This window comes from Heteronotia binoei, chromosome 17 (genome assembly GCF_032191835.1).
Source record: "Heteronotia binoei isolate CCM8104 ecotype False Entrance Well chromosome 17, APGP_CSIRO_Hbin_v1, whole genome shotgun sequence".
NCBI classification, from domain to species: Eukaryota; Metazoa; Chordata; class Lepidosauria; order Squamata; family Gekkonidae; genus Heteronotia; species Heteronotia binoei.
The window spans coordinates 43,858,535-43,886,380 of NC_083239.1; the positions used below are offsets into that span (position 1 = coordinate 43,858,535).

Here is a 27,846-nt window from a genome sequence, read left to right on the forward strand (position 1 = left end):
CAGAAGCTATCACTCCACCCCCCCCCCCCCAAATGTAGTTATTGCCTTACTGTTTTGTCCGGTAACTATCACTCGATTTGTATCCGTCTGCTTAGGTTACTTAATTTTCCACCTCCACCTGCCAAGCTCAAAGAGGCGTACGGTGAAAATCAGCAACGTTCTTGCTTATAGCAATGGAACTAGCGGATGGAGTGTAGGCAAGGTATGGTGGCTAAGAAATGGAGTTCTGCATCAGCTCCTGCTTCAAATCCCATCTGGAGCTCACGAGGAAACCTTAGCCAAACCGCTCTCTCCCTGCCTCGTCCTACAACTGAAGATAATACTGTCTAATGTATTCTCATCCATCACCTTTCTCTGGGGTACTCAGCGCTCAGAGCAACATACAAGGTTCTCCTTTCTGTTTTTTGTTATCCTCACAACGCTAGGTGAGAGAGAAAGAGAGGCCCAAGGTCACACAGCAAGTTTCAAGACAGACAAGAGGCCTCCTTTCCGACCATCAACTAAGCCTGTCTGGAAGAGCCTGCTTGCGGGGAGGGCGGGATACAAATACAAAGTTTATTTATTATTTATTTAACAAGAGAGAGGGCCTTTTCGGTGATAGCCCCACGGTTCTGGAACAACCTCCCCAGGGAGTAGCACTTGGCCCTCTTTACTTCCGATCTCCAGGAGGCAGCTGAAGACAATTTTGTTTAGGGTTGCATTTGTATTTGTTTTTTAATTCACCGACAGTCCTAATTGAGACTTCAAATGGTGACATTTTATATGGTTTTGTTGTTTTAAGCTGCCTCAACTTCAGCAAAAATAGAAAGGCGGCTCCCCAACGTTTTAATAATAAATCAATACATTACTGAACGCTGTTGGAACACCTGTAAAATCTCAAAGAACCACAGCAAATAGTATTCCCTTGTTTCAATACTCTTTCTCTGTGCTGTATGGCTCTGATCTCCCAACAGCTGCAGCCGTTTTGCTCTAACTTCCGGTCCCCCTCACCTTGTTGTCCGCTTCTTCGCCCAAGGACCCCTCGCTGTCACTGTCCGTCACGCGCTCCTTGCATTTCAGGTCGATGTCGGCTGGGTTGAACCCGTCTTCGGCTGCGGGGAGCAGAGTGACACGAGTCAGCGGGACGACCTGGCACATACACACCCATCCCCCACCCAAAATGCTGCAGAGGAGAGAGAGGCTATTATCCCAGAGATTGAATTACTGCAAACCTGCAAATGTATTTAATGCAAGCGTAAGCGTAATACAGCAAGGGTTTTTTTTGGGGGGGCACACGAAGGATGTTCAGAATGACAGCCGCTGCTCACTGGAAGGTCTCTAGATCAGGGGTATCAAACACACAGTTCGGGGGCCGAATCTGGCCCCCAAGAGAGCTCCTATGAGGCCCCCGAGCAACTGGCTGTCATCTGCTTCCTTCTCCCTCTCTCTTACTTCCTTCTGCATAACAGCTTGCTTTGCCAGGCTTGACAATTGCACAGGAACTACAGAGCAAAACCTCTACTTTCTCCACTGGCTGAGGCACCTCCCTTGGGGAGAAGGGGGGGAGGGAGAGCTTGGTTTGCCAGGCTCTCTCAATCACACAGCAGAGCTACTGAGCCAAGTCTCTCCTCCTATTGGCTGAGGCTCCTCGGCCCCTAGTCCCCTGGGGGGAATTAACCAGGTAATTAACCAGGATGCAAGGAAACATGGCGATGGAGAGAGAGAACACAGCAAAGGTGTCTTTTTTCCTGGTATCTGGCCCCTATGTCAGAGGGACCTGGCTACTCTGGGGGGGCTTCAGGCAGTGTGTTTCTTAGCAAATAGCGCAAGCCATGGGTGGAATTCTAGCAGGAGCTCCTTTGCATATTAGGCCACACACCCCTGATGTAGCCAATCCCACAAGAGCTTACAAAAAAAAAAGAGCCTTGTAAGCTCTTGGAGGATTGGCTACATCAGGGGTGTAATATGCAAAGGAGCTCCTGCTAGAATTCCACCCCTGCAAGCCCACATGTGGGGGGGGGAGGTAGAAAGAGGAGGAGCCATCAGAACAGATGAAAAAGACATGGGATGGGAGGGACTTGATGAAAAGGCAATAGCCACTTTTGCTACCTACCTTCTCCTACACATTTCTATGTGAGGGACAGGAAGAGAGAAAGTTTTGCCATTTTTTGAACTGTGCAGTTAAGTAGATTTTGCTCGGCCAAACTAATCGCTGCTACTGAAAAGACGTTCACGATGCTCTTTCCCCAGAATTGGTTTCCAACGACTAGGAGGACTGGGCAGTCGAAATGACCCTTGTGGTGCTTCCGAAGTGTGATCAAGTTACCTCCCCCCCTCAACAACAGACACCCTGTGAGGTAGGTGGGCTGAGAGAGCTCTTACGGCAGCTGCCCTTTCAACTCCTACGAGAGCGATGGCTGACCCAAGGCCATTCCAGCAGCTGCGAGCGGAGGAGTGGGGAATCAAACCCAGTTCTCCCAGATAAAGAGTCTGTGCACTTAACCACTGCACCAACACTGGCTCTCTACAATCTCATCGGATTTCAGAAGCTAAGCAGGGTCGCCCCTGGTCAGTACTTGGATGGGAGACCCTGCTATGCAGAGGCAGGCAACGGCAAACCACCTCTGAATGTCTCTTGCCTTGAAAACCCTACAGGGTCACCATTGTCAGCTGAGAGCGTACGACCTCGCATGACATTTCTGAAAAGCTCTAAAAATATGAGGCACCGGGGAGGTGGTTCCACCGGGCACTGTGAGAGGCTTTTCTGCTCGCCTTAGCCCCCTGTCTCTCCGGTTCTCCGAGAGCCCTAGATCTCAACTCCCTTGCCTCAGCCTTGTGGCCTGCCAATATTTCATGAGCAGCATTCTTCTCCCCGCCCAACTTAATGCTGCGCTACTTAGAAGGGACATCAGCAGACTCCGTCTCCTGCTAGGAAAAGATGTTACTTCTTCCCACTGCTGCTGAACTGAGTTTGTGTCTAGAAAAGGAAATTCCATTCATTTATCAGGCATAATAAAATGTGCACCGTTTGCCTGGGATTTGTTTAGCTTTCAGGGAACGATAACTTGGCGCCGCGAGCCAAGATAGGCTGGGGGGGTGGGGGGATTCTTATCAATTAAATGCTGGCAGAGCTACACCAAGCTAAAAAAAGAAAAATCTAATATAGTTCCGCATCTAACATAAATTCTACAAATAACGTTTGCCGCTGGCAGTCAGGCACTGAAAAAGAAAAAGGAGCTAGGAAAGGAATGAGAAACCTGCTTCCTTGAAATCCAGCCATCTTTGCCCACTCTCCGGGTTTCCACTGAGTTCTCTGGGCACTGCTCACATTTCCTCATCTGCACATCCTAGATTTGCTTGTATTCTCAGGATGCTAAAGCCACTGCCCATGCTTTCCTGGCCAGTACGTAAGGCTAGGGGAACAGGCAGTAGGGTAAGCCAGGAGAAAAGAGCCTTGTGGCTCAGAGTGGTAAAGCTGCAGTACTGCAGACCTAAACTCTGCTCATGACCTGAATTCGATCCCAGCGGAAGCCGGGTTCAGGTAGCTGGCTCAAGGTTAACTCAGCCTTCCATCCTTCTGAGGTCAGTAAAATGAGTACCCGGCTTGCTGGGGGGAAAGTGTAGATGACTGGGGAAGGCAATGGCAAACCACCCCATTGAAAAAGTCTGCCATGAAAATGTCATGATGCGACATCACCCCAGAGTTGAAATGACTGGTGTTTGCACCGGGGACTACCTTTAAGCCAGGAGAGGTCAACTCCAAACTCACTGACATACACCACGGACATGTACAGTTCTCTTCTACCTCACTTATCGATGCACAGGCTTGCGCCAATGTTTCCTCTAAAACTGTTGAATCTTGTGAGCAAAAATTTAACTTTGTGAGCCTACTAGCATTAAAGTTGTGAGTATGCTCAGGACCTAAGACAAAAATGTAAAACTGTGAGCTAGTTCACATGAACTCAACTTAAGAGGGAATGGTGCTGTCACCAGCAGAAAGAGAGGGCCCCATGGCTATGCATTTATCAGAGAAGACGGTTTAGAGGACTCTAGCAAATGAGCCAAGCAACACACAAGAGCTTCTCCAGCAACAGAATCTGACTCTACACAGAGCTCTGTTGGAGAATAACTCATTACTATCCTATGGAGTAGCCAGTCTGTCCTTCACTGGAGATAAACTGGGATGACAGAAGAATTCTTTCTGTCCTGACCCCAGTGAGTGCACCACATGTGCAGCAAACAGGTGATATTTATTAGATGTGACTATATCCATCTTAGCAGCCCCGTGGCGCAGAGTGGTAAAGCTGCAGTACTGCAGTCCGAGCTCTCTGCTCACGACCTGAGTTCGATTCCGGCGGAAGCTGGGTTCAGGTAACCGGCTCAAGGTTGACTCAGCCTTCCATCCTTCCGAGGTTGGGAAAATGAGTACCCAGCTTGCTGGGGGGAAAGTGTAGATGACTGGGGAAGGCAAGGGCAAACCACTCCGTAAAAAGTCTGCCGTGAAAACATCGTGATGCGACGTCACCCCAGAGTCAGAAACGACTGGTGCTTGCACAGGGGACGACCTTTACCTTTTATCTCCATCTTTAATTCTGCAGAGTACCTTAGGATAGCCTAACTGTGGTCCCCCCCCCCGCAACCTTCCCCCAAACATGTGACATGGAATGGCTTGGAAGACCAGCCAAGAAAAGAAGAACTCTACAGAAACCTGCCCTCCCTCGACCTATAGTGTTTTATGAGAGCTAATAAAATATGCCAGTTACACAATTTATTTAGCCAGAACAAGGGGAGAGATATGCAGGGGCGGAGACCCAATCTCCTCAAGAAACAGCTTTCATCTCTGGCCATCTTGGTCCCTGGAGGCAGAACTTAATCCAATACGGAATGACCTTTTGTTCACGAGGAAAGAACAGCCAGGTAACCGAGCTACAGTTCAGAAAGTATTCAAGAACTGCACAGATCTTGTCAATAAACAAGAACGGTCCAACTTCAAACAATAAATGGGATGTGCTTGAAGCGATTCAAAACCTGCACTTAAGGGAGGGGCCGCGGCTCAGTGGCAGAGCCTCTGCTTGGCATGCAGAAGGTCCCAGGTTCAATCCTCATCATCTCCAGTCAAAACCATCAGTCAGTCTGCGATGTGAAAGACCCCAGCCTGATGTCCTGGAGAGCAGCTGCCAGTCTGAGTAGACAATACTGGCCTTAATGGACTGAGGGTCCGAGTATAAGACAGTGCCGTGTGTCCTTGCACCTAGGACAATGATTCAATGGAACGCTACTCACCCTATTATACATCAAAACGCAAACGCTTTATCTAGCGCCAGCTTCTAGCAAATGGAAGCTTGCAGGAATAAGAGGGTCCACAATTTGGAAGCACAAGGTCACACTGTTGGTAGAAAAGTCTAACGTTTCAGTTGCGCTTGTGAATAAGCTGCATTTTTCCCCTAGTGCAGGGGTGGCCAACGGTAGCTCTCCAGATGTTTTTTGCCTACAACTCCCATCAGCCCCAGCCATTGGCCATGCTGACTGGGGCTGATGGGAGTTGTAGGCAATAAAACATCTGGAAAGCTACCGTTGGCCACCCCTGGCCTACTGTTTTCAAGGGGGGGGGTCATCTCCTTACCAATTACGTCATCGTCGCCCTCCTCTTCGCAAATCACCATGCGCTCTTCGTCACTGGTCATGTCCTCACTGGTAGTGCGCTGAGACCGGGAAGCCCGGGAGGGATGCGGGAGCAGGGAAGGGCGGGGTCCTTCGCCTGGAGTGGCAAAGGGGGACCCCGAGGGGCCCAGCCCCCCGTACTGCCCCTTCCCGCTGACGTATGGAGACTGTCCTGAGCACATCTGGAATTGAACACAAGTTATTCCTTAGGCCTGGCTCCACATTTAACATCAGGTGGGAACACGCTGGCCGACACTGTCTGTGTTGAAGCACTACCGCTACCGCCAATCTCTGGCCAAGTGAGGGAATGACAACGAAAATGACTTATGTGGCAAAGGAGGCCCTTCAAAATGAGCAGCTCTGACTGAATCACGGGCTTACTTTCTTGCATTTTTAAAGTTTCCAGGACAGACATGTTCACTGACATGACAAACGCTGGCTTTGCCTTTTCTCATATACTCCTGCGGCGCCCCCTGGCTTTGCCTTTTCTCATATACTCCTGCGGCGCCCCCTGTTGGTGTCGCCTCCCCGCGGAGCCTCTGCCGTGGTGAGGGAGGGAGGCCAGGGTGTGCTTAAGGCCTCAGAAATGCAAAGCGGGATGAGTTACAGCACTCAGCCGCCGACTCCACAGAGTATGTTCACTGAGCAACCTCTCTCTCTCTGTCTGCCTTTACTCCGCTCGTCTTCCTACCTGTTCGGCAGCAGTGTCTTCCTCCCCATCCAGCAGCAGTGTTTTCCCTTTATTGCTTCAGTCCTCTGTGCCTATTTCCGTTCCGAAGTGCCACTCCCCCACCCCACTGTCAGTCCCCTTTTTCCCTTTCTCACTGGTACCTGGTTCCTCCCTCCCATATCCAGCCCCTTCCCCAGTGCTTCTAGGGGCGTCCCTCTATGGGGCGTGGTTGGCCCGCTGTGCTCTGATGACGGCAGCCTTCATCGGCTTATCTTTCTGGTCCCACCATGCCTGGGTGCCACGCACATCAGACCAGCTGACCGCAGCCTTGCCTTTGCCTGCTAGCCAGGCTGTCCCCACCGTTTGCCTCCACTCCTCCACAGGGCCCCAGGACGCCCACTGCCAAGCTGGTAGATAGGAGGCTGTGGGCCCTCAGGTGGGGCTGCTCTTCCCCTGCCCGCTATTTCTTCTCTGGAAGAGGGTCTCTCTTGGGACGGGATTGTCGGGAGCCCGGGAGAGGCCAGGACATTGCAGCCCGGACAACTCCCCACATGAACTCGGCAGAAACAGGGTTTGAAGCGGACAAGAATTCCTTATTCACTGGGATAAAGAGACCCCCTTGCTCCATATTCCCCGAATTCCAAACATGTTCAGAACCTGCCCCTCTCAAACCCTCTGGGCCTATCCTTACTCCCAGAAGCCCACTTGCTGACATATTTTATAGAATCAGAGTTAGAAAGGGACCCCCCAGGGTCATCTAGTCCAACCCCTTGCACAATGCAGGAAATTCACAAACTCCTCTGCCTAAGTTCACAGGATCAGCATATTTGAAGGACTGTCTCCTTCCATATGTCCCTGTGTCTCAGCTACAGTCACCAGAGCAAACTAGAGAGAGAATCACGGAAGAAATTGTAATGAGGAATCTACAAACCATGTGTGATATCAGTAATAAAAAAAAAATCTTAGAAGGGAGGGATTGGTGATGCATTGGTGAACAATACTGATGCACTGGTGAAGTTTTTTGCGACTTCTGCACATGGAATACTGTTATATAAGAGAAATTTTTGCATGAACCTTTTATTAATGGTATTTACAAATATTACAGTAGAAGTTTATTCCAGGAGTGGCCAAACTTACTCAATGTAAGAGCCACACAGAATAAACATCAGGTGTATGAGAGCCACGTAGAATAAATGTCAGATGTTTTAGAGCCGCAAGGCAGGCAGATAGGCAGGCAGGAAAATCGATGAGGAAGGAGGGAGAGGTGGAAAGAAAGCAACTTTAACTTTAAATGCATTATCCAAACTACTGGCTGGCTTGGAGAAGTGGCTTAAAAAGAGAAATGCCTTCTCCAATCCAGTCAACAGGACAGCAGGGGCTTCGAGAGCCACACAATACGCATGAAATAGCCACGTGTGGCTCCTGAACTGCAGTGTGGCCACCACGGGTTTATACTTTTTAAAGTTTTTTTCATTACTGATACCACAGTCTGTAGACTCCTCATTACAGCTACAATCATAAGGCAGTTACTAGGCTATCCCTCCACTTAGGATGACCTATCCGGCCTTGACCAGGGCTTGGGCCTTTTCCATCACAGCTCTGGCTCTGTGGGGGGGGGGGGCTGCCAGAAGAGGTAAGGGGGGGGTCCCTTCATTGGATATCTCCAAGAGGCGTCGCAAGGCCTGCCTGTTTGCCAGGAGTTTCAAGCGCATTTAAATTGGCAGGCACAGTTAATGACCGGGGGTGTGTGTAGGGAGGGGGGAGAAATTTGAAGATTTGCTATTTTATTTTTGGTTTTAATTTGAAACACTTTAAACTATTGCCGTAAGGTTTCTTGAACCATGAAGCAATGGGAGATATAAACGTTTTAATAAATCCAATACATAAGTACCTGAGTGAGCTCCTGCAGCACCTGGCTGTCACGGTCATTCTCCATCCCATGCACCCCGCTGTGGGAGAAGGCCCGCGGCCGCTGAGCCCCAGGTCCCGACATGGGCAGGATCCGTTCCCCATGGCCGTGCCCGGATCCCACAACACCCACTTTGCCCTCTGATCCCAGCAGCGCCTGCATCTCCGAAGGGCCTGCAGGGAAAGGGAGAGAGAGAGGTAAGAATCATAGAGTTTGAAGGGAGCTTCAGGGCCATCTAGTCCAACCCCCTGCACTATGCAGGAAATTCAAATACTGCCCCGCCCACAATTCACAGGCTCCTCATTGCTGTCAGATGGCCATCCAGTCTCTGTTTAAAAACCTCCAAAGGAGAGCCCACCACTTCCCGAGGAAGCCCGTTCCACTGAGAAGGAGGAGGAAGGAGGAGGCCCTTCTATTATTATTATTATTATTACTACTACTACTACTACTATTGTCATTGTTAGTTTATTTCTATTTCGCCCCTTCCCCCTTTTGGAGGGCTCAGAGCGGAGTACAACAATTTGAATTAAAATCACAATAAAATCGTAATAAAATCAACATTCAGTAACGTGCAACAGGTTAGTTCAGCAAGATGATATGAAGCAAGATAGTATAGCACAAAAGTAATGTCACATTACAGCACCACAATACAGTGGTGCAGCGGGCCATGAGGGCATAGGGGGAGGCCAAGCGATCTAATAGACAGAGGCCCGCTGCCTCATCCAAAGACCTGGCAGAACAGCTCCGTTTTTCAGGCCCTACGAAAGGCCAGCAAGCCAGGTACGGCCCAGATCTCCATAGGGAGCTGATTCCACCAGGTTGGGGCCAGGACCGAAAAAGTCCTGGCCCCGGTAGAGGCAAGACAGGCATCCCTTGGGCCAGGGACTATCAAAAGATCCTGGCAGGCCGAGCAAAGCAACCTCCGGGGCGTATATGGAAGGAGACGATCCTGTAGGTATGTTGATCCCAGGTCACGTAAGGCTTTAAAAGTCAAAACTAACACCTTGAAACGGATCCGGTACTCTATAGGCAGCCAGTGCAGATCGTGGAGTGCCAGACGAATGCTCACCCGTATAGGTGATGCAGTCAGCAGGCAAGCTGCCGCATTCTGCACCCGCTGCAGTTTCCGGATCAGTTTCAGGGCCAAGCCAGCGTAGAGCGAGTTACAGTAGTCCAGCCTGGAAGTGACCACTGCATGGATCACTGTAGCCAGATCTTTGGAGGATAGGTATGGTGCTAGCTGCCTTCTACGCGATAACCAAGCAATGAGGAGGGTTCTCACCTCCTGGCAGAGCAGCAGTGCCTGTCTCCGACATGCTGCGTTCTCGCATCTCCTTGGTGCACCCCCCCGGACCTGCGGGCTTCACGTCCGAGCTGGACTTTTTCCTGTCTTTGTTACACCACTTCCAGTCGGGGTGTGCTTTGAAGTGGGCCTCCTTCACCTGGGATGTGGAGGAGCCAAGGCCACAGAGAGGGAGGGAGAAAAAAAGAGAACAATTGCTGGGCAAACTGGGAATGGCCATCCTCAGTGCTGTGCATATGCACGCTGAAAAGTTACACGTTCCGTGCCAAGGTAAACTTAGTCCTTCACCAACAAAAGTTGAATACTGCAACCTGCATTTACTACATAAATAAGGGAAAGGTGTATGCTTTATTGTACTGTAATTAGCATCGTGAAGGGGACGCAAGGAATTATGCAAAGCAATGCAGCCCTACCTGTGACCCCAGGAAAAAGATCATCTTCAAGCGTCCCCTTGGCTTTTAAAATCTCAATGGGCTCTCTTCCTTTTCTGCCATAAAGGCTGGGTTTTTAAAAAAATAAATAAAGCAAAGGCCAGTGTTCCCAAGAAACTCAGCTCTGCAAGCAACACCACATTCTGTGAAACTTCCCACATTCCTTGCCTGAAAGCACTCTGTCAGCTCATGCAGATGGCGCCCAGTACACTGAAGCAGGCAACAGCACTCCCAAAGTGAATTTGGGCTGAATCCAGGCAGCCGATTTGGGCCGACACAGGCACCCCCCCATATCCAGATTAAAAAGCGGTGTTCGAACATGCGCATCTGGGTCCCACCTCGCTCCCACCCTTCCCTCATCCTCCGCTGCCTTTCTCCCACTTTAAAAAGCCACCAGTTCATAACTGGAGGCAAATCACTGAAGCACTTCCAGGACGCCTTTCCCGGCCATGTGAAAAGCTGGCGAGCGCCAGGAAACCACCTCCCATTCGCTTGAGCAGTGTGACTGCTCCTCTGGGGTGCGCGCAGCCCGTCCCTGTTCCAGCAGAAGGCCATGAGCTGTCTGACCGCCCTGGGACACTTGCCACTAAGCTGGTTTTCTTCTGAGATGGGAGGCTGCCTGTCTGCACTGAGCCTCAGAGACCTAAATCTGGAGGGACTGTACCTGGAAGGCCAGATCGTGGTATTTCTGCTTTTCCTTGGGCCCCAGCGCATACCACCACTCTCCCAAGATCTTGCTGACCGTACGGTTGTCCTGGTTGGGATGCCGCTGATGCACCAGAGCCCGATGCCTCTTGCTGAAGATCATGAAAGCGTTCATAGGCCGCCGAATGTGATCCTTTTCTCTCTGCTAGAGAAAAAGGGGGCGTGCAAATGATGTCATGGCCGTGACCCATCTTAGCCTTTCTCTGGGAGAAAGAGTGAGCAATGCAGTCCGGCAGAAGCAGGGGTGTCAAACATGCAGTTCGAGGGTCAAATCAGGCAACTGGAAGGCTCCTATAAGGCCCCCGAGCAACTGGCTGTCATCTGCTTCCTTCTCCCTCTCTCTTGCTTCCTTCTGCATAACAGTTTGCTTTGCAAGGCTTGCTCAATTGCATAGGAGCAAAACCTCTATTTTCTCCATTGGCTGAGGCTCCTCCCTTAAAGAGGATGGGAGGGGGAGGCAGAGCTTGCTTTGCCATGCTCTCTTAATCACACAGCAGAGCTACTGAGCTGCCAAGCCTCTCTTCCTTCTATTGGTTGAGGCTCCTCCCCCTCCTGGTCCCCGGGAAAGGAAGGAAAGAGCCAGAGCTTCCTTTGCCCAGTTCCCTGGATCCCATGGGAGAAATGCAAAGAAAGAACCTTTAAGACCAACAAATGCTAACATTTTAAGCATGTTTTAAGTTTTTTAAAAAAATGTATTTTGTTGTGTTTTTTTGTGTCCTTTATAAAGTTTATACCTCTGCTACCTAATCTTAGATAGGTACACACATGGCCTGGCCCAACCCGACATGGCCCAGCCCAACAAGGTCTCATTTATGTCAAAGCCAGTCCTCATAACAAATGAGTTCGACACCCCTGGCATAAAGGGTAGAAGAATTGTTCTGTAATGTTAAGGAAAAAAACAACAGCACCTACCTTATTAGGACTGCGTCCGTCCTTCTCGGAAGAGGAATCCCGCTCCTTGGGTAAGGCGCTTAACGACTGGGTACGGCGCTTCCCGGGCGGCAGAGGGAGCTGGATTTCAGGAGATACGACAGACAGGAACCTACAGAGTAGATTTGGGGGTTGGATCACCTTCTGCTAGCCAGTTCCCGAGAGCTCCAAGAGTCCTTGTACCATCCAACATCTCTATTTTTCACCTTCAACTATTTTATTTATTGATTGGGCTCTTTTGCTAGCAGGAGCTCCTCTGCATATTAGGCCACGCCTCCCTGATGCAGCCAATCCTCCTGTTACAGCAGACCCTGTACTAAGAGCCCTCTAAGCTCTTGGAAGATTGGCTACATCAGGGGGGCGTGGCCTAATATGCAGAGGAGCTCCTGCTAGAAAAAGAGCCCTGGACTTTTTATCTAAAGCATTTTATGCTGCCTCTCGGCCCAATCAGGATCTCCAGAGATGACCAAGAAGATAAACGTGAAAACTTTTGAACAATCAGAAAAATTTCAAATCATAAAATAATCTAATAAAACCATAAAATAATCCAATAAACAACACATAAACACCACCAGAACTGGGGACAGAGGCCAATAATGGTTATTGGGGGTATGCCAAACAAACAAAAAAAGTCTTCATCCACTGGTGGGAAGACATTGTTAAGAGACTGACAAATCTCCCTGGGGAGGAATTTCCAAAATCTGGGAATCACAACCAAGAAAGACCTTTCTTGGGTTGTCATCCACCAAATTTCAGATGGAGGGGTCGACCGAAGCAGGGCTTCCAGAGATTACCAGAATGAATGAGGAGGTTCATACAGGAGAACATGGTCCTTAAAGCCCGCATAGGGCTTTAAGCCTCATTACCAGCACTTTGAATTAGACCCGGACAAAAACTAGGAGACAGACCAGAACCGAACTGATATGATCCCTACAACCCACTCCAGTCCAACATGCTGATAGCAGCATTCTGGACCACTTACAGTGTTCCCTCTAAGCTATGTGTGTGAGCTCATTAACAAAGGAAGCCCCACTCAACATCTACGCAAGATCTTCCACTGCACACTGCCCTCTTTATTACAGCAGTTATATTCTGAACAGGATGTGCACTGCTCTGCTCAATAGGGGAGGGAAAATGGAGAGAATATTGACCACCCAACATTTTTTTCCCCTAACCACCCAACATTTCTGATTTTCTTAAGGGTAGACCTGTGTAAAGCCTGCTACAGTAGCCTTACATAGACGTCATCAGGGCATGCACCACATACCAGCACCTTGAACTGACCCAAAAAGCAAACTACTGCTGTGTTCCCCCTCAGTCCAGGTTCTCCCCCAGCCACTGCCCCTTAAATTCCTCCAAGGTGTGCACTCCACCCGTGTACTCCCCAGCCTTGCACCAAGGTCCCACCACCAGCTACTCAGGTGTGAACCGGTGTGTAAGACGGCAGACCCAACTCTGCCATGGACTCACTGCACAGCCTCGGGCAAGTCATTCTCTCTCGGCCTCAGTTTCCCCATCTGCAAAACAGGAGCCACCGCAGCCTCACAAGTCTGCCTGGGAGCGCGTGCGAAACAAAAGCTGACAGATAACGATGGAAAAAAAGAAAGACCGAGAATGCGCGACGGTGCTTACGCATCATCGTGGTCGCTCTCCGTCTCGCTGTCCAGACGCGGGTGCCCGGGGACATCATCGTCATGCTGTGGGGGCCCACCGCCCCCTCCCGGTGTCACTGTCAATGGTTGGGGAACTGGGGCCGGGCTGTCGGGGTGAGAGGTGTTTGGTCTTCCCATCTCAGCCCCCGAAGACGCACCAGGAAGCTCATGAGCCACTGCGGCCGATTCTGGAGGCTCTGAGAAAGCACACGTCACAGGCAGAGACTCAATGAATGATAGCAAACCGGCAGGAGAAGAAGGAGGGACACACATGCACATCTCATGGTGAGGAGTCCCAAGTTGGGGAGGAGCCATGGCTTGCAGCAGAGCATCTGCATGGCATGCAGAAGGTCCTCGGTTCAATCCTCAGCATCCCCAGTCAGAAGGATCAGGTAATAAGTGATATGCAGGACCTCCACCTGAGAACCTGAAGAACTGCTGCTGGTCTGAATAGACAATACTGACCTTGATGGGCCAGTGGTCTGATTCGATGTAAGCAGGGGTGGAATTCTAGCAGAAGCTCCTTTGCATATTAAGCCACACACCCTGATGTAGCCAATCCTCCAAGAGCTTACAATGCTCTTCTTTTGTAAGCTCCAGGAGGATTGGCTACATCAGGGGCGTATAACCCAATATGCAAAGGAGCTCCTGCTAGAATTCCACCCTTGGATATAAGGCAGATTCATAAGTTCATGTTCCTCTATTGTCCCACTCAATGGGCTCAATGAGACACACCCTGGGAATTACACACATGCACCACATCCCTCTTAGCCACAGATCCTTACCTTTGTTCTGACTGGATGTGGAGGGGTGACTGACAGGCTGCTGGCCTTCGCTGGGCTGTACAGAGGAATCCGGTTGGCTGGGAGCCAGAAAGGGGACCAGGGAGTGCCACGGGAACACCGCCACAGACCGTGGCTCCACATTTGTCCACACTAAAAGAGGAGGAAAGAAACGAAAGTCATCAGGCAGATGACTTAAACCAAAAAGTTGAAAGAAGCGGAGTGGGATTCTGGACTTCAGGGATCCATTACTGGTGAATCATGCCAAGTTTCTCTCTCTCTCTCTCACGTGCACACACGCACATTCACCCTTCTTCTTTCTAACATTATCGTTCCCTTCACAGGAAAGATGTTCTCTTTTTCTGGCTACATCCCTCTCAAGTCGCAATCTGTGTCATGCCTTATCGCTAGTCACTTTGGTCCCTGGGGAAGGGAGAGAGGGGGCAGCAGGGAAATTTTCTCCTCCGTCTGCCAGGAAGCAACCCTGGCCTCCCCCACCCTTCCCAGCTGGAAGCCAGGCAAAGGAATTTTACAGCTGCAGGAGGGGAAGAGGAGGGGGGGGGCTGAGGGGCCCAGCTCACTCAGACTCCCACGCTTGCTCAGGGCAGCCAAACTCCTTGGCTTCATCCCAGCCGGGGCGCCTGTGAGCATCCCCAGGAGTTCAGCCTGCTCAGGACAAGAAGAGTATGCTAATGGGCAGCAGGCAGTTCAGCCCATCTGAAAATCCTCTGTGAATAAGGAGAGAAGCCCACATCAGGGCACTGCTTAAAATTCATTTACTTCTTACACGAAGAAACAAACCGTTACTTCCTGTGCCCCCCCCCAACAGACTAAGCGTAATTTCCGCCTCAGGGTATCCAGGAAAAAACTCAGTACTGAGGAAGAATGAAGACACAGCAGCAGCCGCTTCTGCACAGGCAGCCTATAAAACACCTGCACTCTCTAATTCTGTGACCCCCAAGCCCTCCCCTTGCAAAATCATACGTACAACGTCTAGTAAGTCTAAATGCAGGCATTTTATCCCCTCTATGGGACCAACAGATGCTTAAAGGAGGCAACAAGGAAGAGAAACCAGAGCAGTGCGCTGTTGCAAGAGAGTGCCCGATTGTGTCGCTGTCAGGAGGCAAGTTACTCATATACACACTCACGCACAAGGCACTGTGGGCTCCTCCGGCTAAGCAGCACTGGATTCCCACTGCAGCTCCACAATAAAACCTTTACTTCGCTGCTTGCTAGCCAACCGCTTGCTAGCCAACACAGCAAGTTACGAATGGGAAGAAAAAGTACACCCTAACCAGCTTTGGACCCAGAAGATCCTAGCTCGGTTCTGCAGAGAGTGTTAAACTTGCAAATAACTTATGGTGTGTCTGTTCACAGTGTGTGTGTGTGCATACAGAAGCTGGGGGTGGGGAGACAAAGCTCCCGCCTGAACTCACTGCTCCCGTAATGTCTATGTCCTTGGACACTCAGTACAACAGCAATGTAAGAACAGCTAGAGTTACCATTTATCATTCTTTTTTGAAATGGGGCTGAAAGGCTTGTGGGGTTTTTGGGCTGTATTTTACTGTAAATTGCATCTGAGAGGCTGGTCCGTCAACTTATTTGTAAAAGCAAGGTAATGAAATTGCAAAACGAAAAGATTAATTGTGGGGCGGGTGCTTTTGCTTCTTCCAAGGAGAAGCCCACTCCCAAAGGAACACTTGCCTCCCTTTGGATACGATGCCTCTTTTCCCATCACTCCCCTCCCCTCCCTTTGCAACTCTCAGATGATCAGTAGCTCTCCCCTCCCTGCCCCCCCCCCCCCGTAAAGTTAACTCAATTATTAAAAGCCCTGAGTGCATCGTGGTCAGAGCTCTGCCGGGAAGCGCTGGCTCAGTGGCTTCCTGTTCTCCGGCTGGTGACCACATCCCTGTGCGGGGGGGGGGGGGGGGGGGAGGATGGTAAGGAAAGAGGGACAGCTAAAGCAAGGGCATGAAACATTAAGGGACCCTCCTCCCCAAATGCTGTAGTCTTCCATAGTGAGGAACGAAGGATGACCAGAACTGTGAGGTCACACGCTCCAAACAAAAACTACGGATCTGCTTTCCAAAGTTAAAGCCCACCATCAGCAAAGCAAAGCTGCACAAGACGCGTGACAAAGAAAGCACAGACACACTGCCAGAGGGGCGTACTAGGGCCCAGTCCAAAGCTGGCACGGTGAGTCCCAGACCGAACCCGAGCGTCTTGGCATCCTGCGCCCACCCTCAAACCTGCAAATGGGCAGAGAGAGATTTGGAAGCAGAACTACTGAGCTCAGGTTTACGCTTCTACTAAGGACCAACCAAGTGGCCTCGGGGCCCCTCGCCCTCTTGCCAGCTTCACCACCTTGTCTGCTAACAAAGGCGAACCAACTTGACAGGGCTGGCCACAATCAAAGAATTGGAAGGGACCTCCAGGGTCATCTAGTCGAACCCCCTGCACAATGCAGGAAACTCACAAATCCCTCCCCCTAAATGCACAGGATCCTCATTGCTGTCAGACGGCCATCTAGCCTCTGTTGAAAAACCTCCAAGGAAGGAAAGCCCACCACCTCCCGAGGAAGCCTGTTCCACTGAAATGCAGGCACAAAGATCCCAATGTTTTCTTTGTGCAAAATCAAGAGTACTCTGTAAGTTTTCTACAACAAACTGCCACTGCCCCGGTATCTTTCACCAACCACCACTTCTCCCTTAAACATCACAGGTGTAGAACGCTCGCTCTGATCATTCCAGTATCTGCCAATAAAGGGTGAATGTCAAGACGGCCACAAGAGAAGGGCTTCTGCTGAAATACAATGTGCCCAAGTACCCAACCTACTGATGTGACCGCCTCAACTTTTTAAAAAACTGATTTTGCTTCCAAGTTTTTGGCAATATCCCCAATACCCGTTAATTTAACAGCTACCCGTCACGGGGCCAAGAACTTCACCTGCTAAGTTTGTACATCTCAGAAGACATACAGATTTCCATCCAATTAAAAAGTGTCAATCTCAGACCCAACACTTGCTCTTTTGTCTTAAAAAGCAGGGCTGCCCAGAGAGAAGTGGGAAGGCCGTGCCGAAGCCCCTCCCTGAAGCCAACCTGCCTTCTAAAAACCCAAGAAGACTCAGGCGGACGCTGTTGAGAGCGCAAACTCCAAGAAACTACACTCCCTCCTCCGCTTTCGATCACACAAAATGCAAACCCCAGCAAAATCGGCGCAGTGCTAAACAACTGACCCCTTCAAAGTCTTGACACGGGTGAGGTGAAAGGTCACCATCGCATCCTCCGAAATCGCGCCAGGTGAGGACACCTGCGTCCCACTTGTATACATACACATGCACATGTACACTTTTCACAGTTGGTATTGCAAATACATTCGACAACCCAGTCCACTGACCGAACATGCCTAGCCCCCTGTGTGGCAGAGAGGGCAACGCCGCTGGGGGACTTTCTGTGGAGAACATCCCTGAGGAGCGTGGAGTTGTTGTCTTGACGACAGGTCGGACCGCTTCTGGGTGTCTTCTCAGAGGCCTTGCCTGGAGAACATGCTCCCCTCTCTCCTCCCCCCCTCCCTGGGGGACGGAGGAGCGGAGACGGGTCTCCCAGCAGAGGCGTCGGTCCGCAGCTTTGGGTGCAGGCAGGTGGGCTGCGGGTCAGCAAGACGACTCCCCCCTGGGGGCGAGGCCAGGGGATGCCATTCAAGGGAGACTACCGCAGCTGGACGTCAGACGAGCCACCACGTGCAACAGCAACAGGAGGGATGGGAGGAATAGGAGGGAACCACGCTGCTTCTCCCTTCCTGGCCCTCCCTACAGGGGGAGCGTCACTCCGGGCGGGCGGCAGCAAGCAGGGGGAAGTCAGAAAAGCATCTTTAGGGGAGGGGGAAGCGAGGGGAGGGGGCTCGGCAGGCTGGCGAAGAGAAAGGCGAGGCCCATTTCTCTGGTTTGCAGGACCCCCCTCGCCAAATGCACCGCCGAGGCATGCAAATCAACAGCAGCAGTGCAAGAGTGGTCTGGGAAGAAGTATGCAAGAGAAATAAAAGAAAAGGGGGGAAGGAAAGGGGGGGAGCTGTCCAGCACCCCGCCTCGGTCTCCAGCTGCAGCAAGGGAGGGGTGAGGGTCTCCTAAAGGGGGGGAGGGAAGAGCGTCTCCCGGCCGCCAGCGACTGGAACTCGGCTGGATCACAGCGATCGAGCAAGCGTGCCTGGAAGAAGCGAGAGACGGGGGCTTGCCGTAGCGGGGTGGGTGGGAGATAGCGCGGAGCGGGGAGGGGAGGGGGGGAAGGTTGTTAGGAGAGAAGCGCGAGTTGTCCGGCTGTTCCGCCCTCTCGACTCTCCTCCCTCCTCGTTAGGGGGGCGCGCGGGGGGGGGCGGCGGTTGTCGCTGCTGTCGGCGACAGGCGGCTTCTGATTGGCTGTCGCGGCGCCTCTTGGCGAGGGAGGGGGGAGATAGATGTCGAGGCGGGGAAGGATTGAGGGGGGGGGGTGAGTGGTCGTTGCTGCCGCCGTCCGCCTCCTCCTCCTCCTGCCGCCCGGTTTGTAACCCAACACCATTCACTCCCGCCCTTTTGCCTTCCCCTCAGCCGAACAAGGGCGGCCCCCTCCACCCGAGCCTTCCCTCCCTCCCGCTCCCCCTCAGAGCGCCCGTCACGCATGCCCAATTAGCCCGCGTCACGCCATTGGCTGCCGTTCACGCCGGGTCATTCACATGCAAATCGAGGAGAGGCGCCTTCCCCACCCCCCCGCCTCTCTCACACATACACAGAAAGAGAACAACATACACCGCAGCCTCCCATTGGCCGACTCAGGAATGTCAGTCATATGCAAATAAAGGCCCCGCCGCGCGCGAGAGAGGGGAAGGAGGGGGCAAGCGGGGAGGGAGGCAGGCAGGGAGGAGAGCGCGGGATCACGAGGGCGGAGGGGGCCTCACGTGATTGGCTGCCGTTTACTCCAGGCTTGACTCCTCCTCCCTGCTGCTTCTTCTTACTCTACACTCCGGGGCCAAGGGAGAGAGAGAGAGACCACGCCCGAGAGGGAAGGGGAGGAGGGGACGGAAGGAAGGGGCAAATGCCAAAGGGGGAGGAGCAAATTGGTAGGAAGGGGATTTAATCTGGGGAGGCAAACTAGCAAAAAGGAGGGGGACAAATGGGGTGAGAAATTATGGAGGATAAGAATTTATTAAAGAAGTGGTAGAGGTGATAAGGAGTGGAGGGGGGCGCCGCAAGGGAACCTGTGGGTAGCCAAACTGGCTTGGGAGCCACATGTGGCTCTTTTACACATATTATGCGGCTCTCAAAGGCCCCACCATCCTGTCGGCCAGCTTGGAGAAAGCACTTGTCACTTTAAATCACTTCTCCAAGTCAAACCAGCCAGCAGCTTGGAGAAGGTATTTAAAGTTAAAGTTGCTCTCCTTCCACCTCTTCCCCCCATGCATTTGTTTTCTTTCCACCTTTCTTCAATTTTTCCGTTCTCCCTTCCCTGCTTGTGGCTCTCAAACATCTGATGTTCATGTCTTGCAGCTCTCAAACATCTGGCATTTATTCTTCATGGCTCTTGCGTTAAGCAAGTTTGGCCACCCCTGGTGTAGAGCTAGCTTGGGAGGTGGGGCTGCAATGCAGGTTGGGGGGGGGGGGGTCCTTCATGAGAATGGAGAGGGCTACTAGTTGCCTGGAAAGGAACCGGTAAGCATGGAGATCAGCTGTGAAGCCAGAACTCCAGGCCTCCACACGCAGTTCTCTATACTCTCAACTTTCCCTCTGCGCTTATACATTTTTCCTGACCATGTAGATAGATCCAGGTGGGCGGCCGTGTTGGTCTGAAGCAATAGAACAAAGTAGGAATCCCGTAGCACCTTTAAGACCAACAAAGTTTTATTTAGAATATAAGCTTACATCCTGACCGCTGTAGTTTGCCCTGCCCTGCCCACTCAGCTTGATGCCCACCTCTGTGGCACACACAAAAACTCTTGGTACACGCGTACGAAGATGGGTGCAGCATTTAGCCATGTACATCTGGCATTTAGCTAGGTACATCCTGATGAGTCTGCACGTAGGGGCACCGAACCCAGCAGAGCACGCACAGAGCCCAGGGAGGCATGTTAAGATGTGTACGTTTCCCTCTAAGCCAGGGATGGCCAAGCTTGCTTAACATAAGAGCCACACAGAATAAACGTCAGATGTTTGAGAGCTGCAAGACATGAACATCAGACATTTTGAGAGCCGGGAGGGAGGGAGGGAGGAAGGAAGGAAGGAAGGAAGGAAGGAAGGAAGGAAGGAAGGAAGGAAGGAAGGAAGGAAGGAAGGAAGGAAGGAAGGAAGGAAGGAAAATAGACGGGGAGGAGGGAGGAAGATGTGGAAAGAAAGCAACTTTAACTTTAAATGCATTCCCCAAGCCACCAGCTGGCTTGGGTTGAAGATGTAATTTAAAGAGACAGATGCCTTCTCAAAGCCAGCCAATGGGGCAGTGGGGCTTCGAGAGCCACACAATATGTTTGAAAGAGCCACGTGTGCCTCCCGGGCCACAGTTTGGCCACCCCTGTTCTAAGCAGAGTTAGCATAAGTTGTCTCACAGAATTTTAGCCTCCGGCTCGCACAATTTTGTCTTAGCGCAGGAACGATGACCCCAAAGCAGTAGCTCACAACTTGAATGCCAGCAGGTCACAAAGCAGAATTTTTGCTTACAAGCCTCTTCGGCTTAGAGGGAACACCAGTTGTCGTGCGCTCATGTATGCACAGGCCTGTGAATTACAGTCGCTCCTGCCCTCTTCTTTAACTCACACATGCATGCGCGCAGAGCCACTGGAGCGGCTTCTCCTGGCAGGCAGCCCAGTGCGGCTGGGGATTAAGAGCTTGCAGCACAGACGCATTCCTGGGATGATCCATGCTCCCCGGGGCAGAGTGGTGGGAAAGTGGGGGGGGGGGGAGGGAGAGAGACATACATGTGGAGAAAAGACAGTGAGCGTCCCTGCACTATAGGGTACCCCCTTGCCTCCTCTTCCAGGGAGCCGCCTCTGCTCGGCTCCCCGTGACTCATGCGCTTCTCCTCCTCCCCTTCCCCCGCAAGCCTGACTCAACACTGCCTCTGCTCACAGCTGGGGGTGGGTGGGACTCAGCCAGCCTCCTTCCCTCCACTGGCAGCCAATAAACTCGGAGGTGAAGTGAGGAGACACACAGGAACACCCCCACACAGACACACACACACAGACAGGACTCTGGGCGCCTGGCCAAGCCTGGGCGAGGATCCCATTGTTGAGAGAATGGAGAACGGGAGGGGGGAGAGAAAGAGGACACAAATATGCCACTCCCAGCACGCACCGCACTACGCCAAGGGCATGTGTGTATGCGGGGGGTCGGGGACGGGCGGCGACGGCATACAAAAGCACTGCCCGCACGGCCCACGAGCATACACCCACTTGCACGCAGGCTCCTACGCGCCTGCTTGACGCGCATGGACGCTCCCCAGATTTTAACCTGTGCACAGCCGCACATGTTGTGTGCACATTCGGGACTCGCCGCTTGTCCAGCCTGACTCGCTGCAAGCACACTTCTGCCCAGCAATCGTGGAGCAAAATGCAGTGCGTGGAAGGGGAGAGAAACCCAACAGCGCTCGGCGACGCCCTGCCCTTTCAAAAAGCAGGAAGTTCATAGGAACAACACTGCGGCACCGCCATGCGCGTCATGCTCAAGCTCGAGGAAGCAACGGCGATAACAAGTTTTACTGTAACGTCTGCGCTCCACGAGGGGCGTTAAGGGAAGACCAGCTCTAAGTGGCTTTGGGAGCCAGGACTAGAAACGACAATAATGCTAGGAAAGGCAGCAAGAAAAGGGGAAGCGCCAACGTGACACGGATAGACTCGGTCAAGGAAGCTGCGGCCCTCTCGGTTTGCAAGACCTGACAGAGGCTGTCAATAACAGGATGTTTTGGAGATCATTAATTCATAGGGCCACCCTGTCAGAGGTGATTAGGCAGCATTTCACACGGATGCACGAGAGTCCACTAAGCCTGCTCAGATCCTCAATTTCTTCCCCCAGGAACCTAAAAAAGCACCACATAGCAGGGCTTTTTTTAATAGAAAAAGCCCAGCAGGAACTCGTTTGCATATCAGGCCACATCCTCTGACGTCTGTTGTTTCGTATAGGGCTTTTAAAAAGCCTAGCAGGAGCTCATTTGCATATTAGGCTACACCACCTGACATCACCATTGTTTTGCACAGGGCTTTTTTTAAAAAAGCCCAGCAGGAGCTCATTTGTGTATTAGGTCACACCCCCTGACGTCACCATTGTTTCACACGGGTCTTATTTTAAAAGCCCAGCCGGAGCTCATTTGCATATTAGGCCACACCTCTGGTGTCAAGCCAGCTGGAACTGCATTCCTGCTGGAAAAATAGCTCTGCCAGGTAGGAATGTGGCTTCAGCGGTTGGTTGCTGGGCCATCGTCCAAACTTCTCACTGGATGGATGCCCAAGAGCCGTGCGTAGTTCGGATAGGCCTATAAGGAAGTTGCTCTTCTGGATTTATTTATTTTTTTAAACTTGTGGCCCTAGATAATACTACGGCACACTTGATGGGTGGTAACAGATGAATGGTTAGGAACCACCTGCTGTTCTAGCTGACCCTGGCGAGAAGGCATGAGTGGACTCGAATGAAGCTGGGAGTGAAAACACCTGAGGGACTCTGCCCCTCCCCCTCCCCCGCCACAGGAGGTGGGCCGGGGGGGGGGGAGTGTCCCCACTCATTTATTACTTCCACACAGAACTCGCTTTCTGCCCTCCCACCGGGGACCGCCTAAGGCAATGGTTCCCAACTTTTTTGGCATCACGAACTGGTTTCATGGAAGACAATTTTTCCATGGACCAGTGGGGGGGAGGTGCTGGGGTCTTTGATGCCCCAGGCTGTCCCCCTGCCCCATCCCTGCCCCCTGGGGGTCTTTAAATGAGGGGTAGGTGAAGGTTGCTGCCACGCTGTCCCTTCTGCCCGCCTAGGACCCGGGCAGATGAAAGACGTGGTGTTTTGGAGTGAGGCCGTGCTGCCTCTTTCATGTGCCCAGGTTCTGGGCAGGCAGAAGGGGCAGTGCGGTGCCTCTGCTTCATTCTGCGGCCTGGTTACTAACAGGCCACTACCTGTCCATGGCCCGGGGGTTGGGGGACCCCTGGACTAAGGAACCCAGCTGAGCCTCTCTCTCAGGAACACGAACACGAACACTTAAGGGTTTTTTTTTTTACAGAATTCCACATGTCATTTCTGCAATATGAACATGTAACTGATGTGGAACTGATATTGGACAGAAAGGCATGCTGGAACTCTGGGCAACCCAGGTTCGAATCCCCACTTCTACCTTGGAAGCTCACTGGGTGACCTTGGGCCCAGCATAAAAACTCAGTCTGGCCCGCCTTGCAGGGGTGTTGTGACAAAATGCAGGAAGGGAGAATGATGTTTTAGAAGCAGCTTTGGAGTCCCAACTGGAGAGAAAAGCAGGATATAAATAAATATATGCAATTCAAATGCGTAAGTTCTCCACCCTGCCCAAAACCTCGTATTTGGGTAGGTCACTGGAAGATATCCCAAGGCTCTCCTCTATTAGGAGACCTATCAGGGCTGTGGCTCAGTGGAAGAGCCTCTGCTTGGGTTGCAGAACATCCCTGGTTCAATCCCCAGCATCTCCAGTTAGAAAGAACCAGGTAGGAGATATGAAAGACCTCTGCCTGAAAACCTGGAGAGCCACAGCCAGTCTGAGTAGACAATACTGGAAGTTGGACTAGAGGACCCTGGAGGTCCCTTCCAACTCTACGATTCTGACCTTTGATGGACCAAGGGTCTAAATCAGTATAAGGCAGCTTATAAGTGTGTATTTTCTGCTTTCTAGAGAGAAAAGAGGCCTCTCTATGGTACTTGGGTACTCGTAATATTTTTGCAGTGCTCAGAAATAGGGGTGTGTGTTCCACCTACTCTCTACTTCTATTCTGCCTTTCCTGAAGCCTATCGAACTGTCATATAAAGGAAACCTATCTGCTCAAAGCCACAACCAAAAAAGCTGGAACCCTGAGGGGTAATTTTTTATGTGCAGGGATTTCTTTAAAAAGAAAAAAAGGGGGGGACACTTAGTGATATGAGTCCTTGCACAGGTAAACCATCTGTGTGAAGAAGAACAGGCCCCATTTTGGGCAGGAGCTCACTGGAGCAGAGCTTCAGAACCTCTACATCAGGGATGTCAAACATGCAGTTCAGGGGCCGAATCAGGCCCCTGAGCAACTCGCTGTCATCTGCTTCCTTCTCCCTATATCTTGCTTCCTTCTACATAACATTGTTTTGCCAGGCTCTCTCAATTGCACAGTAGAGCTACTGAGCCAAGCCTTTTCCTTCTATTCTCTGAGGCTCCCCCCCCAGTCCCCTGGGGAAGGGAGGAAAGAGCCAGAGCTTCCTTTGCCCAGTTCCCTGGATCCCGTGGGAGAAATACAAACAAAGCATCTTTAAGACCAATGAGTGCTGACATTTTAAGCATGTTTTAAGTTTTTTAAAAAATATATTTGTGTTTGTGTCCTTTATCAAATTTATATCTCTGCTACCTAATCTTAAATAGGTACACGCATGGCCCGGCTCAACATGGCTCAGCCCAACCCAACATGGTCTGGCCCAACAAGGTCTCATTTATGTTAGATCCGGCCCTCATAACAAATGAGTTCGACACCCCTGCTCTACATTTTATTGTGCTCTCTTACCTCCCCCTGCAAAAGAAATACTTGCTTCTGGGCTCCATTGTTCAAACCCCCTGTGGAATTTTGCTGAACTCTAAGGTCTGACAAGCTTTCTAATATTTCCAACCCACAAAAAATGGGAAAATAACCAAAACATATAAAGCAGAAAGATGGAGAGCCAGTTTGGTGTAGTGGTTAAGTGTGCGGACTCTTATCTGGGAGAACCGGGTTTGATTCCCCACTCCTCCACTTGCACCTGCTGGAATGGCCTTGGGTCAGCCATAGCTCTGGCAGAAGTTGTCCTTGAAAGGCCAGCTGCTGTGAGAGCCCTCTCCAGCCCCACCCACCTCACAGGGGGTCTGTTGTGGGGGAGGAAGGTAAAGGAGATTGTGAGGCGCTCTGAGACTCTTTGCAGTGGAGGGCGGGATATAAATCCAATATATTCTTCTTCTTCTTCTTCTTCTCATGTCACTGTGGCCACGTACGAGAAAGTAATTTAAAAAGTATGATGGGAGTAAGGTTTTATTATGGCAATTCTAATTCAAGAAGCATTTGAAGGTAGATGCTGAGCTGATATAATTTAGTACGCCTTCCGGTGATGTCAAGGGGTGTGTGGCAGATGCAAATGAGTTATGCGAATGAGTTGTGCTGATGAGTTCAGGCACCTCTTTTTCTACAAAATGACCCCTGAGGAAGAGACTGGTGTTAAAGTGCTTTGCAACACTTTAAGTGGATGCAGCTCTCCTTACAAATGCAATACAAGTTTCTACCAGGAAGGCAGAGGAATCCCTGTATGCATACGCAAAAAAGACAAAAAGCACAGCTGCCTGATTCTTTACACCACCGTGTGGATGTCAGCGCAGCGTCAGGATCTGCATCCACTGGGACTGTCGTGCAGGGAGTTGTGTGCCCCCCCCCCCTTACAGCAGCAAGCATGTGTTTTGAAATGCACTTGTCGGTAATAACCCCCTTTGCGCCACACCAGGGATCTCCAACCTTTCTCAGAAGAAGAAAAAGACTGCAGATTTATACCTCACCCTTCTCTCTGAATCAGAGTCCCAGAGCGGCTTACAACCTCCTATATCTTCTCCCCCCACAACAGACACCCTGTGAGGTGGGTGGGGCTGAGAGGGCTCTCCCAGAAGCTGCCCTTTCAAGGACAACTCCTGTGAGAGCTATAGCTAACCCAAGGCCATTCCAGCAGGTGCAAGTGGAAAAGGAATGGAAAGGTCCCCTGTGCAAGCACCAGTCGTTTCCGACTCTGGGGTGATGTTGCTTTCACAACGTTTTCACGGCAGACTTTTTATGGGGTGGTTTGCCATTGTCTTCCCCAGTCCCCTACACTTTCTCCCCAGCAAGCTGGGTACTCATTTTACCAACCTTGGAAGGATGGAAGGCTGAGTCAACCTCGAGCCGGCTACCTGAATACCCAGCTTCCACCGGGGATCGAACTCAGGTCGTGAACAGAGCTTAGGACTTCAGTACTGCAGCTTTAACAAGCGGAGGAGTGGGGAATCAAACCTGGTTCTCCCAGATAAGAGCCGGCACATCTAACCGCTACACCAAACTGAGCCTGTGGGCGCCTTTGGAAGTTCAACACAATGTGGAGGGCACAATCGTAAAAATGACCTTTGCGGGAGGCAGGGCCAACCACAAAACACCAGGGAGTGGAATTACACATAACTCTCAAAGCAAGTCATCCACCTTTCTAGCAAAAGCTCTGTTCTAAAAGGAGGCCTTTTAATCAGCACAGCCAATCAGGAGCACTGCAGAGCAAAAGCCCCACCCACTGGCAGGCACTAGGGAAGGTGGTGGCGGGCACCGCACTGGGAATACCTGCGCTATACTCCACAAGCCCATTCATAAACTGGATTTTTGCCAAATGGCTCATGTGCTATGTTCATGCATGGCATTGATTTCCAGAAGAGAACTGCATACACGCTGCATGCCCAGGAGAGTCACTTTGTGCCAACATCCAGACGCATAACTAACCCACTGTATAGGCCAGGAATGGCCAAACTGCGGCTCGGGAGCCACATGTGTCTCTTTCACACACATTGTGCGGCTCTTGAAGCCCTCACTGTCCTGTCAGCTGGCTTGGGGAAGCCATTCCTCTCTTTGAATCACTTCGCCAAGCCAGCTGGCAGCTTGGAAAGCACACTTAAAGTTTAAAGTTGTTTTCTTTCCCCCTGTCCCTCCCCATCTATTTTCCTTCCTTCCTTTCCCCCTCCCTCCCAGCTCTCAAACATCTGGTGTTTATTCTATGTGGCTCTTGTGTTAAGCTAGTTTGGCCACCACTGGTATAGGCTGATTTGTACTTCTATCCCCCCCCCTCTTTTTTTTAGTTATTGTTATGCCAATAAAGGTTTTTGGATCAGATTGAACTAACCCAGTTTGGGAGAGAGCCAGTTTGGTGTAGTGGTTAAGTGTGCGGACTCTTATCTGGGAGAGCCAGGTTTGATACCCCACTCCTCCACTTGCACCCGCTAGCATGGCCTTGGGTCAGCCATAGCTCTGGCAGAGGTTGTCCTTGAAAGGGCAGCTGTTGTGAGAGCCCTCTCCAGCCCCACCCACCTCACAGGGTGTCTGTTGTGGGGGAGGAAGGTAAAGGAGATTGTGAGCCGCTCTGAGACTCTTCGGAGTGGAGGGCGGGATATAAATCCAATATCTTCTTCTTCTTCTAACCCACTGGTGCCTGCTGCTGTAAAGGGCAAAGGGAAGACATGCTTCCTCCAACCCTCTCCCAAACATGCCACACTTGAGGGATTTGGCTGGGCACATGCCAGAAAGCTTCTTAGTGCATGCATGTCTTCTCCATGTTGCGTGACACATGCTTTCCCTTTCCCACGTTATCATGACGAGCACTGGTGAATCTGGGCTGTAAAATGAAACATGAAGCCCCTGTTGCACCCGCTTGCTGGAGCGGTAAAACAGTGCCACTTTTGGAACTATAATTTATATTTCCAAAGCACAAGGTGAGGCGTATCAGCTCGCGAGCACGACATCAGCGCCGACAAAGTTTACACGGTGTGGGGGGTGGCTGAAGGCCGCCTAGCCCAGTTTCAAAGACTGCGATGGCAATAAAAAAGGCCAGTTCCATGCTGGGAACTATTAGGAAGGGAATTGAAAACAAATCAG

General features: G+C 51.3%; 1 protein-coding gene across 5 annotated transcripts in view; it reads right to left on the reverse strand.

Annotated features, from left to right (window-relative positions):
* The window catches only part of CIC (capicua transcriptional repressor), a 75,967-nt gene that overhangs the window by 22,132 nt on the left and 25,989 nt on the right, over nt 1–27,846 (reverse strand). For 3 of the 5 annotated variants that reach the window (XM_060258148.1, XM_060258147.1, XM_060258150.1), the window contains exons 3-10: nt 14,026–14,175; nt 13,221–13,437; nt 11,571–11,700; nt 10,618–10,803; nt 9,502–9,661; nt 8,202–8,392; nt 5,603–5,822; nt 991–1,091 (exon numbers count right to left, since the gene is read on the reverse strand). In XM_060258148.1, coding sequence (XP_060114131.1) covers nt 991–1,091; nt 5,603–5,822; nt 8,202–8,392; nt 9,502–9,661; nt 10,618–10,803; nt 11,571–11,700; nt 13,221–13,437; nt 14,026–14,175 — 1,355 coding nt within the window. The remainder of the gene's footprint in view (nt 1–990; nt 1,092–5,602; nt 5,823–8,201; nt 8,393–9,501; nt 9,662–10,617; nt 10,804–11,570; nt 11,701–13,220; nt 13,438–14,025; nt 14,176–27,846) is intronic. The other 2 variants (XM_060258149.1, XM_060258151.1) reach the window with 1 other exon arrangement.